At 33.0% G+C, this 12955-nt stretch overlaps 1 protein-coding gene and 1 long non-coding RNA gene across 4 annotated transcripts in view; one reads left to right on the top strand and one right to left on the bottom strand.

Moving 5' to 3' along the window:
* Positions 1–5282, top strand: part of BLTP1 (bridge-like lipid transfer protein family member 1) — a 174815-nt gene extending 169533 nt beyond the window's left edge. For both annotated transcript variants that reach the window (XM_072938032.1, XM_072938024.1), the window contains 2 exons: positions 2388–2553; positions 5016–5282. In XM_072938032.1, the coding sequence (XP_072794133.1) occupies positions 2388–2553; positions 5016–5232 (383 nt within the window). In that variant the 3' untranslated portion in view covers positions 5233–5282. The remainder of the gene's footprint in view (positions 1–2387; positions 2554–5015) is intronic.
* LOC140685789 (uncharacterized) overlaps positions 1–12955 on the bottom strand; it is a 31092-nt gene that overhangs the window by 6629 nt on the left and 11508 nt on the right. The window lies entirely within an intron of this gene.

The raw sequence follows: 12955 nt of genomic DNA, 5'->3' as shown, positions 1-12955 counted from the left end.
AGAAAGTGTCTACTTCCTCCATAAGTTACAAATATCAATAAATAATGTTAGTAAGACTGTATGATAGACTTTCTGAGTATCTGCTAGGTACATGGCACTCTTTTTCTAACCAAGCCTCAAACTGGTGTTGTATACTTTACAAAATGTTTCCATATATGTTATGTACATTATCAGGTCTTGTAAGATACTCTTACAAAGTTGAAGAAAAAGAGAAAGCCTCTTTGAAGAAATATTGCTAGTCAAAGTGGAGTGACTAAAGAAACAACTGTATAATAAAGTTAGCAAGAGTTACATACATAATTGGGAAAATGGAATTAATAAGAAATCTATTTGGAATGCACAGAACATTTTCTTTTTATAAATAAATTATTTAGACTTCAGTGGTGTTGTTTTGTTTTTATGAGCTAGCTAACATTGGTTTACTCAGTGGAAATTTAAATGTTTGCCCACTAAGAAACATATGGTGACACTAATATCCATATGGAATTGGTTGAATATAGTATGGTGTGTCCATATAATGAAATGGAATACTCTATAGCTGTTTAAAAGAATGAGGCAGTTTGAAATGTCATGATATGGAATACTCCAGAAATGCATGGTCTTTATTCGCTCAATAAACATTTACTGCACAACTATATGAATATATAGTGGTAAAACAACAGATGTGATTTGTTTTTAATTGCTTGGAATAGATGTAATTTATTCAGGTCACAATATAATACTCCATTTTTTTTCATGAAAAAAGAAACACAAAATTTGTCTTGCAGATATTTCAAAATAGCCTCAGGATGAATGTGTGAAGAAAACAGGTTATGAAATGACCATGTTGAAAGAGTACAAAAGTAGCATACATAAATTGAATTGGTCTTCCATTACTATTCATCTAGATGTGCCACAAATTGAGAGTGAAATCAATAATGATGGCTGGAAGAAATCTACAAGTCATTCAAGTGAAATGGTTGAAAGCATGTATTAGGAAATATGTGGAATATACGTAGATCCAGCTTTCACATAAAGCAACAACACATACCAGTCACTGTTAATCCTCTTGTTTTTCTCTCTGCCTTAATATTTAAACAATGTGGAGAAACACAGATTCTACATAAACCTATGAAGTTCAGAATTCTTTTTCTAGTCTATCTAGATTTTAAAAGCCTGCTAAATTTCTCTCAGGTATTATGTGAAACCTTTGTCATTTTATGAAATATCGTGTTCTGCCATGAGCTGTGTGTGTTTCTTAAAAATATGTATATTTTTATATAAATTGTTATAAAACATTTTAATGAGAAAAGAGGAACTAGGGGCTTGATTATCGGACTTAAAATAATACAATTACTATTTATGGGGATTTCAATTATAAGTAAAAATATTTTAATAGCTGTAAGTATATTTTGTTTTTAAAAACTAAAAGCAAGTAGTTTTGGCCAAAAGAAACATAAACACGCCTCAGAAAATTCTTAACAGTGTGTAAGACTAGAGCATACTCAACGTACTTCTGGAACATCAAGATAAACTGTAGCACTGTAACCACCACCAGTAATAAAAGCAGAGCACCAGAGCAGGCAATAACTGAAGACATCTATATTCTGATGCGGTGTGATGGTACAGCTTCATTCCTAGGTTCATTCCCAATCAATACATTATCCCACTGTTAATTAACAAAGTTATAAGCAGAGCTACATAATACACAGCATATTACATAATTATTTTATGCCCAGTTTGTGTCTTGAAAACCTGTGCTCTATAGAAATGCCATATTTATTAAAAAATGATCATATGAAAACTCTTTGTCTCAGAATTTGATTTTAAGTATATTTATGATTGCCAATTTAAACACTTGATTTTTCATAAAACATTGAGTTCTCAATTATAAAAAGATCTTAACAAAAAGCTCCTAAGTTAAACCACTGTTCAAATATATACATAGCCATTAACATATTAAAACCATGAGTTGTACACCTTAAATGAGTGAATTGTTATCTCAGTCAAGCTGTTAAAAAAAAGTCATTTACCTACAGGCATTTTTTAGGAACCCTACAACTGTCAATTTCAGAGCTCTAAGCCCACTATCAAATAAATCTCAATATTCTTTACCATTAAATTTAGGTACACAAATATATGTAAAATATGTGCTATTATTCAAAAATAAATGATGGTATGTTATTTCTAATTCTTGTAAGAGAATAAAATAACCCTGATGTTATCTTCCTCCAAGAAATACCAATAATTGGCACTTTTTTATGGTTTATTTTAAAATATTAGTTTTTAAGAAATGTAATTAAATGAATAAATAAAATAAATGGAGCCAATTACTTTATTCATATTAGTGATTTAAAATAAATTTATAAGATACATATCTCAATATTAATTTATCATTTTCATTATAGCCATTTTTCCACCTCGGATTTTATCTACTCGACCAGGACAGAAAAGTCCAATTATTACACATGATGAAAATTCCTCTGACAAAGACAGAGAAGATAGCATCACTTACACTACTGTGGACTGGAGAGATTTTATGTGCAACACATGGCATCTAGAACCCACTCTTAGGTAAGTAGTGGGTGTATATATTTACCTATTTCCTGTGGGATTATTATGAGAAAAAGGTTGTAAATAATGCAGCAGGTTAAATACAGTTTACCAAAGAATATTTTTATAAATTAGTCACTTATAACCTCTACAGCTTCTGACTAATATTTTTGCTGCTCCTTTCTGCTTCTGTAAGTGCTTCTAGGCAAGGCAAAAGGAGGACAAACACTGTGTATAGCTCAGTGCTGATTAGCTGTCCATTGTGTGACATTCTCTCGATCAGTAAAATATAAGAATAACTCTGCTTTCACAGTTGCTATTATTTTTTTCACCATCTCACCAGGATGTTATTTTCAGATGTTTGAGGTAGCTACAGTAAACTGTTTTATTACTTAAGTTTGGGAAGATGCTGAAGTTATACATCATCATTAAGGAACCGTTAACAATTTCTCACATATGTCATGACAGTGTAATAGGACCTACAGTGTCACAGTGTCTTTCTGTCTGCAAACTAAGTAATATAAAATCATCCTGAAATGTCAAATGTAATGCTATCAGATTCAGGGTCTTTTACTGCATTCATGTTCTACTACAACCATGATCCCAACTTGTTTTCATATCAAAATTTCAAAAGTATATTTTTAATTTTAATTATATTAAATTTCTGCTATAATTAGTAGTACTTGCTTTGTATGTCCTTTGTTTGTGATTTAACACAACTTTCCTATTTTTTCCCCTTTCCTCTTAACTGCTTTGTTAATCAAATTCTAACTGTCTAAAATCATGGAATAATGGTATCAAAAAAAAAAAAAAAAAAAAAAACTCCATCATAGTTCCACACAGTATTCTGCAGAATGATACATATTTCATTTAGGTAAGGTTATTATTCAGACATATTTATGCCACAAAATCATTCTAAACTATTAAGATCTCCATTATTCAGTGGACTCCTTGTACAAGCAGAAAGTAGTGACTTTGTGTTAGTAATTTGTATTTAATAAAACTTGTTGTAATCAAATCAATAAAACACTTTGGTATTAATTAATGCTACATGTACTCATGAGAAATATTAACAGCATCAATACTTAGGAACAATATTAAAATATTGTAAAGGTCTCCTAATGCAGAAAACTGTTTAGTATCTGTAAATCTAAAGAAATATAATGAAAATGACTAAGTATCTTTTAATTTAAAATGAAAATAAAAATAGTTGTTTGCCACAAATATACTTTTTTTTTTAGCAAATACCAAGAGACTAGTTAACTGATAAAATATAGTGGTGAAGAATGTGATTAAGAGCTCTGGCTCTAAGGCCAACTTTATAGCATAGTAGCTGAGTGACCTTGGCTAAAGGACCTAATTGTTCTTTCTGCCTCAGTTGCCTCATATGAAGAATTTGGAAAACGGTATTAGCTACCTTCTAGGGTTGTTACAGTGGTTACATGAGTTAATTAATGCAAAGTGCTTATCTTATAACTATTAGAGTTTTAGCAGATCAATGCTTAATACCCTCCTTTTCCCTACCTAAGTTCAGGACCAACTGAACTATCAAAAGAGACACATCTAGGAATCAGAAGGACAGCTTTAATACTGCTAAAGCTGATAACAGGGAATGTGGTTTGGTGTCAGGCAACAACGTCCTTCTACTGCAAAGTCCAAGTTTGAACCTACCTATAGGGTCTCAGTGATGCAGAACTCAAGGGCTGGGTATGGAGGGTGCTAGAGTTGTATAGTCAGCGGCCCTGTGTAATCACCAGGCCACAGGCAGCAATGAACACTCTTGGGCTATTTAGGGACCTGTCCTTGAAAAAACCTATGGCATGGAGGAAAGGTTCAAAATGAGTGGTTCCTAAGAGTAGGTAAGAAGGAGAATACTGAACTATCTATTCAGTTCCTCCGTCAATTTTTCAATCAGATAAATACAGGGCAGAGAATGACCAGGAATGTTTCACTAATGCTGTTCCTCTATATGGAAGGACACTGAAGGAAGAACCATTTTCTCCCTATTCTTTCTAACATGTTTAGCACATAGTAAACTCTAAGTAAATTTTAGCCTTTTTTCCCCAGCTTTATTGAGGTATAATTGGTAAAACAGATATTTTAAGTATACAACATCATGATTTGATACACAAATACATTGTGAAAGGATTCCTCCCAGCGAGTTAATTAACATCTTTTAGAAAGAACCAGACATCCTTGAAAGGTTTACAATGACCATGTAACTTAAGAGCCCTAAAATAAATTAATCATAATGAAATTCACTAAATTCAATTGCTGTGTAGGCTTAAAGGCACTTACAACCACATACTTTTTGAGTGCTATTACACTGAATCCAAGAATAGTAGGTAAGATAATCAGTTACACCTAGTGAAAATATTTTGTCTTGAGCGTATTAGGGAGGCTTAGTGATGTTACTGAACTTACTGTCAGGACTGTGCTAGGGCACTGTACTCTTTACTAATAATAATTTATAATTATTTTAGATTAATTTCTTGGACTGGAAGAAAGATTGATCCAGTAGGTGTTGATTATATTCTTCAAAAATTGGGCTTTCATCATGCCAGGACTACTATTCCTAAATGGCTTCAAAGAGGAGTCATGGACCCACTGGACAAGGTTCTGTCAGTCCTTATTAAAAAACTGGGTACTGCATTACAGGATGAAAAGGAAAAGAAAGGAAAAGACAAAGAAGAACACTAAAAAAGTAACCTGATCTGTGAATAAATTTTGATTCTGTCTGTTAAGCTTTATTACACTGGAGTGGTGGGGTTGTTTGTTTGTTTGTTTTTGTATAGTAAAATTATTTTAAATATAACTTAAAAAATTCTAATTTTGTGGCCATTGTATTAAAAGTTTATAAGTTAACCTGTTTATTCTAGTTCCACCATTCTGTATACAGTGAAGTATTACATGATAATGTAAATTTTGTGAAAAACTAGATTAAAATACACAAATCTGCTCAGTAGGGTTTATAATTATATAATGTGCAATATGACTTCTGCATCTTTAAAATATTTTCAGAATAACTGTGAATTTCCTTTGTTATTGGCCATAACTTTTAGAAAAAATCTTGTTGATAATGTGACTTTTTTGGTCTTTAATTGCTTTTTCTTTTTTTTAAAATGTAGACTTGTATAAATACCTATTTGTATATAGTATGAGTAATTGTGATGTGAATAAATACCACTAAAGTATTGTTTGTAACTACTGGTTTCAGTCTGTGTTTGAGACTTTTCTTTTATAGCTTATTTTTATAATTAATGATGCTAATCCTGTGTCGGTTTTCATAGGTATCATAGAAGATCAATAGAAGGTAATACATACTTATTAAAATTAGCTAAAGGAGGATACAATTAGGGAGATGCACAGCAGAGGCTTCAGAGATATTAGATATTCTATTTCTTAAGCTATTAGTGAATGAATACACAGCTATTTGCTTTATTATACTACATTCTTTATATGTTTATATGTATTCTTTGTGCCTATGAATATGTATAATGTAGTATACATATTCAAGTATAATTAATAAAAAGATTTTTAAAAAGAATAGCAAAATCTGAAATAATATTCAAAGGTAACTATTATACTGTTCATCACAACTCAAGTTTGAAATCTAGCCAAGTCAATACGGTTGGTTTAAAGGTTGGGTAAACAGTATAACTGAAGAACTATGAGGTACAAAACACCTCAAGAAAGCCTCTGATGGAGACTCTTGCACTTAGGTAGATAAGGCATTATTATCTGGGCCAGATTAAAAACAATTCCAGAGTGAAAATACTTAGCCAAGGTGGGGGGGGGGGTAGGGTGTGTCTGTGTACCTACACACACAGTGTCAGTAGAGGAATTAAGAACTGCTAAGATCACACAGCAATATAGTAACACAACTAAAACCAAAATCCTAGTGTCTAGAGTCACTATTTTAGAATAGAATACACAATTTTGTATTCTTTCTGCTAGACCATCTTATCCATCATCTGCTTTATCACTATATCCCCCCTAGTCACCCCTACAATTGGAAGCTATAGGTACATTATTTTTATTAGTCAAGCTTACCAGAGAATTATCTGAGATAGTTACTTCATGAAACAAAATAACTAAAAAAAAACTGGGGGGGGGAGAATATTTACTATTTTTATTTTTGCAACCCTTTGTGTAAGTGTCAAAATTTCTCAAATTTTGAAGGTGAAAAAACACTCAAAGGTGAAAAAACAAAGGCACAGGCGAAGAGGCCAGGGTTGCCAGAGCCCCACCTGTCATCTTGGCCCGCTGGATCAGTTTTGCTTGACATTGTGAAAGGATCAGCATCTGGTTGGTAAAATAACCAAATCCTACAGTTTTAGCCCACCCTCCCCACCCCCACCTGACCGCCTTGTACCAGCTTCATTCCCAGTGTCTGGCTTTGACTTGGGCGTCTTTCCTGTCAGCAGTGCCTTTCCTTTTTCTGTCTATCTGGATCTTGCCTAGTCTTCAGAGCCTAGTTTGAGCCCCTTTCCTCCATGAAGCCTTCCTGGACTGCTCCAGCTCATATTCCCTGACAATACCACATATGTGTCCATGTGATAGTCATTAACACTGCTTTTAACACTTCTCATCAGTTGTTTCCAACTCTGTCCACAGGTGCACCTGGTAAGACTGTACTTCCTTAGCCCCTGGTGTTGGGTGACCAGTTCTGGCCAATAAATTGTTGTCTCTTCAGAGCTAAGCTCTTTTTTTCTTTTTCTTTTTATATTTCTTTTTTTTATTGAGTTATAGTCATTTTACAATGTTAAAATTAGTTTCTTGAGTCTTACTTGACATATTAATTCTCTGCTTCAAAGAAACAATGTGCTACTAAGTTTTAGATGTTAAAAATTTCCTATGCCTCTAAATATTATAGACATGCGATTACCAAAAAATGACATAAGAAGTATAAACTTTATCTCTGGTACTAACTGTGATAATGCTGTAAAAAGAAAAGGGCAATTTAAAACAAATCTGTAACTGTTCAAAACTTCTGTGGCTCTATTAGACAAGCTATGAGAAAGCCATATTTGTACATTGCTTCTAGGAATGTAAACTGAAACAACCCCCATGGAGGACAATTAGGCAACAGCTGTTAAAATTACAAAGGCATATAATCTCTTACTGAACAATCCCAATGCTGGATATATCCACGTATGTGTAAAATAATTATCTAAGAATATTTATTGCAGTACTCTTCATACTAAATGGTTTGAAACAATTCAAATGTCTATCAACAGAAGATAGGTTAAATAAAATATGACAGGCCCACTTAGGTGGAATAATATGCAACTGTAAGAAAAAAAGAATAAGGATGCTCTCTGGTAGTGGACAATAATCAGCTTATTTTGCACATGAAGAAACTGAAGCTCAGAGGGCCAGGTAACTGACCAAGGTTAATTGTCTTCAAGTTTTTAACAGAAGTCTTCTCAGTGAGGTATTCCTTAAATATCCTATCTGAAATTTTAACTCCCTTCTCTATAAATGTATGTCTCCCTTCTCTGCTTTATCATTACCTTTTAGCACTTCGCACTAACATTGTATAATTTTATTTATTTATGTTTTCATTGTCTCACACTAGATTGTGAGCTCCATGGAGGCCAGGATTTTTTTTTTTTCTGTTTGTTCACTGTTGTATCCCCAGGGCCTAAACCAGTGGTGCATGGTAGACACTCAATGTATTTGTTGCCTACATTAGTGAATGGATGAAAAAGCAAATGAACAGCAATGCCTAAATTAAAACACTGCTAATTCCAAAAACTCAATTACTTGGTCATTATCTGACATTGCCTCTCACATATTCATTTATCTTCACCCACTTCTTTCTCAGATCTAAATAATTTTTCTAAACATTCTTTTGAAAGAAAAATGGAAAATGGCTAACTGGTAGATTACAGGGGCAAGAGTAGGAAGCAGGAAGACCTGTCAGAAGGCTACCACAGAAGTCGCCAAAAGAAAGAATGGTTGCCTGGACTAGGGTGGTAGTAATGGAAATGGTAAGAAATGAACTTTCAGGACATGTTATAGAAACAGAGTCAAAAGAGCCAAATGTAAAATAAGGCTAGGAAAGAAAGAAGTCAATGATAGTTCCTGGGCATAGTCAGGGTAATTATATTTATTACATTAGAAATTAAAAAGAACATTTGTTCGTCAGGCCAAAGAAGCTCCAAACCAAGGCATGTGAACTTCAGGCTCATTTGCCCCCTTGGCTCTGTGTCCTTGTTCACAACCTTACACTATGACCTTGCTCCTGGGTTTTGGGCTTGAGCAACTGGGTTAATGACGGTGTCATGTATGAGATGAGGATGTCACTATCATTCCATTTCCCATAGCTTTCCTTGCCAAATAATAAGGGCAGTCATGTCAAGTATGAAGGATGAAAGTTCAACAGCTACCAAAATGTCCTTCAAGTTATACAGTGTATTTTGGACCATTTGGTATTTAGTTAAATGTACGTCAATATGTCAAAATCTGAAAGCAAGGATTTAAATCTGGTGTATTTTCATGTATACACTAGGCAATCAATCATTTGTTAAGAGTGGTATTTATATGGTATCAAATCTGAGGCAGTTCACTTAATACATAAACAATATTCATATACCTTTGAAATACAAGATCATTTAAATTACACTGAAATGCCTTAAACACTAAATTACTTAAACTTTTTATTTTACTGTATAATTCACTGGGAATTTTATGCAGATTATGTGGATTATTGGTCCCAGAGTCTAAGTCAGATAAATCTTAATTAAAATTTATCCAGCTCTGGCTGTATGAATATTGTAATCACTTAAAAAAAAATAGGGCCCAAAATATTATACTGTATTGCTACAGCCTTCACATGCTAAACTTAACATGCTGATTGTGGCTGAAACCAAAAAGGAAGGGACAATAGGTATAAATTTACCCAGGTAAAACAGGTCAACTATGGTAACTGTAAAACCCAGCCTATAGCAGGGCCAGAATCAGGGTAGTTGGTATGTTATATCATTCTTTTTAAATGTACCCAAGATAAAATCCTAGGAATTTAAGGCTCAAAATCATTCATTTAAAAATATCAGAGAACTAAAAGTTTCAGCTTGGAGAGGTAGAGAACTGGTAAAAAGCACTGTGCTCATCATTAGAGTAAAAAAGCTAGACACACTGTAAATTAACAATTTTTCTTGAACCCATCAGAAAACTGAGGTCACAGTGTAAACAACTAACACAAAATCTGAAGAGAGACAGGCATAAGGATAAATAGGACCTGAGTGTTTGCTTACTAGGGCCACATACTCACAAATGCCATACAAGCTAGTAAGATTCAGCCAGTAATTTTTAACTAATTGTTACAGGCTGAGCACAGGCAAGAGTAAGACTGTGATGCCCTGGGGGGCCAGACATAGGGGCTTTTGTGCCTTCCCACAAGCTTTCTCCCCACAAATCCCACAAGATGCTCACAGGGTAAATCAAGGTGAATCATGAAAAAGCTTCCCCTATGGTGCTGGCTAGAGACTGGGAAGAACGGCCACCACTGAAACTCAGCCCAGGTCTATGTCCTCTATATCTCCTAAGGAATAAAAGTTTAATCTGCAGAGGAAGGACAACAAAACTGTTGCCTGAGGCCACTGGTGGAAAGTCACTGAAGCTGGAGGAGAATAAAAAGAAAAAAAAAGTTCTACCACTAGGAGAACTAGTCCCAACATTACATCTGAAAAAGAGCAGGAACTTCTAAATGAGCATAATACAGTCAGAAACTTGGATCTATATAAAGACATGCAGACTGCTGAAAGGGGAGTAAATGAGGATAACAAAAATATCTTTCTTGTTCTTAATTGCTATAAAAGACAATTAATTGTGTAAAGCAAAAACCAAAAAAACTATCAGTATATTGTGCTTACGGCATATAAAGGAGGAATTGGGACTATAATAAGATAATACTCACATGTTAGATGTTATAATATCTGAAGGTTGACCTAGTTTAAAATATTACTGTAAATTCTAGGGCAACTACTAAAAAAGTTTTTAAAAGACATAAATATTAAGTCAATAGACATGATGAAATGGAATCATAAAAATGTACAATTAAACCCAGAGAAGTCAGGGAAAAAATGGAATAGAAAACAGCTAACCTTAAGATGAAAGATTTTAATCCAACCACATTAATAATCATTTTAAATGTGAATTGCCTAAATACACCAGTAAAAAAACAAAAGATTATTAGATTGAATGAAAAAGCAAGAACTAATTATATCCTAACAATAATAAATTCACTTTATACATACGCAGAGACATTGAAAATAAAAGGATACATATTATGAAAACACTAACCAAAAGAAAACTGAAGTAGATATATTAACTTTAGGCAAAAAAACCTTCACAACAAGGAATATTATCAGGACAAAGAGGGATGTGACATAAGTGGCCAATTATCCAGGATGACATAATAATCCTACATGTGTACACACCTAACAACAGAATTTCAAAATACATGAGGCAAAAACTGATAGATACTAAAAGATAAATATATCCACAACCATAGCTGGAGGTATCAACTTGCCACTCTGGGTAATTGACAGAACAAGTAGGAAGAAAATGAGTAAGAATACAGATGACCTGAACAACACTAAAAGCCAACCTGACCTAGTTGGTATTTATAAAATACTCTAACCACCAACAGCAGAATATAGATGCTTTCCAAGTTCAAATAGAACATTCACCACAACAGACCATACTTAGCCGTAAGACAAACTTTAACAAATCTAAAATAGAAATCATACACAGTAGGTCTCAAACCATAACAGAATTAAACTAGATATCTGAAAAATCCTTGGAAACTAAACAACACACTTCTAAGTAAGCCAAGGGGCAAAGAAGAAGTCCCAAAGGAAGTTTTAAACTTTTTAAACTAAATTAAAATGAAAATATAATGTATCAAAATTTGTGGAATGCAAGTAAAGCCGTGCATAGAGGGAAATTTATAGAATTAATTCATATTAAAAACGATGATCTGAAATCAGTAAACCAACCTTGGAACTAAAGAAATTAGAGAGAAAGTAACAAATCCAAAGCAAGAAGAAGGAAGGGCATAATAAATATTAGAGCAGAAATCTATAAAATTTAAACAGGAAAATAAGAGAAAAAAAATCTGTAAAACCAAAAGTTGCTTCTTTGAGAACGTCAATAAAATTGATCAACCTCTAGCCCAGGTAAAGTAGATGCAAGTTACTAATATGAGAAATAAAGGAGGGGATATCACTATCCCACACACATTAAGATAATAATTAAAAATTATCTGGCCATAAATTTGACACAATTACACAAAACTTAGATGAAGTGGACTAATCTTGTAAAAGGTGCAAAATACCAAAACTCATCTAAGAAATAGATAACCTAAATAGTTGTATATTGAATAAAGAAATTGAATTTGTAGTTAAAAACCGTCCAAAAAACTTACTGGAAAATACAAAACAGTTAAGGAAGAAATAATAGTAATTCTACTTAATCTTCTTCAGAAAGTAAAAGAATACTGAACACTTCCCAACTGATTCTATGAGGCCAAATTATCCGAATACTGAAACCAAAGACATCACAAGGAAAGAATACTATAGCCCAATATTCCTCATGAATACAAAAATCCTCAACAAAATAGTAGCTAATTGAATCCAGCAATATATAAAAAGCATAATATGTAACACCAAAACAAAGTTCACCCCAGGAATTCAAGGATGGCTCAGCATTTGAAAATCAATATAACTCACTGTGTTAACAAACTAATTTTTTAAAAGAAGATCTCAATAGATACAGAAAAAGCATTCAACAAAATTCAACATCCATTAATGAATTTTTTAAAAGCTTCACCAAATTAGGAACAGAAAAGACTTTTCTAAGCTGAAAAACTTGTAGCTAACAATCATACTTAACAAACTGATGGCCAGGTCACCCAAATCTAGGTGACAGTTGTGTTTCCTCAGAGGCCCCATCACGCAGATATGGGTGACACTTTCCTTCATACAATTATGGAGGTTTTTACAACTAATTTGCAACAGTTTTCATTTGTAATACAAGTATTTAACAGTAACAACATATAAATATATACACAGATTAAAAAAAATTCTTTTGAACAAAATTATACATTACAGTATTTTCTTATGATATTCACTAAAACAATTTATACAAAATTGTAGTGTTTTTGGACAACTAGGACAATATATTTCTGTCTTTTTTACATCTCTTCTAGTTTTTTGTCATTCCAAAGTTTGCCTGCTTTTCTGATAACAGAGAACACACATTCTTCTTATTCTGCTTTGCAGATTTTTGTGAATTTGTGAATTGCTTCTGCTTTATCGCTTTGCATATTACTGAATGTAATATTTGGAGACTATAACCATTACTTAACTAAAAGTTAAGTTCCCTATCTGATATTTTAATCTTTTTATTTGCC

The sequence above is a fragment of the Vicugna pacos genome, chromosome 2 (genome assembly GCF_048564905.1).
Source record: "Vicugna pacos chromosome 2, VicPac4, whole genome shotgun sequence".
In the NCBI taxonomy this organism is placed as follows: Eukaryota; Metazoa; Chordata; class Mammalia; order Artiodactyla; family Camelidae; genus Vicugna; species Vicugna pacos.
The sequence above is the reverse complement of the archived record's forward strand: the minus strand, read 5'-3'. Positions and strand labels throughout refer to the sequence as shown.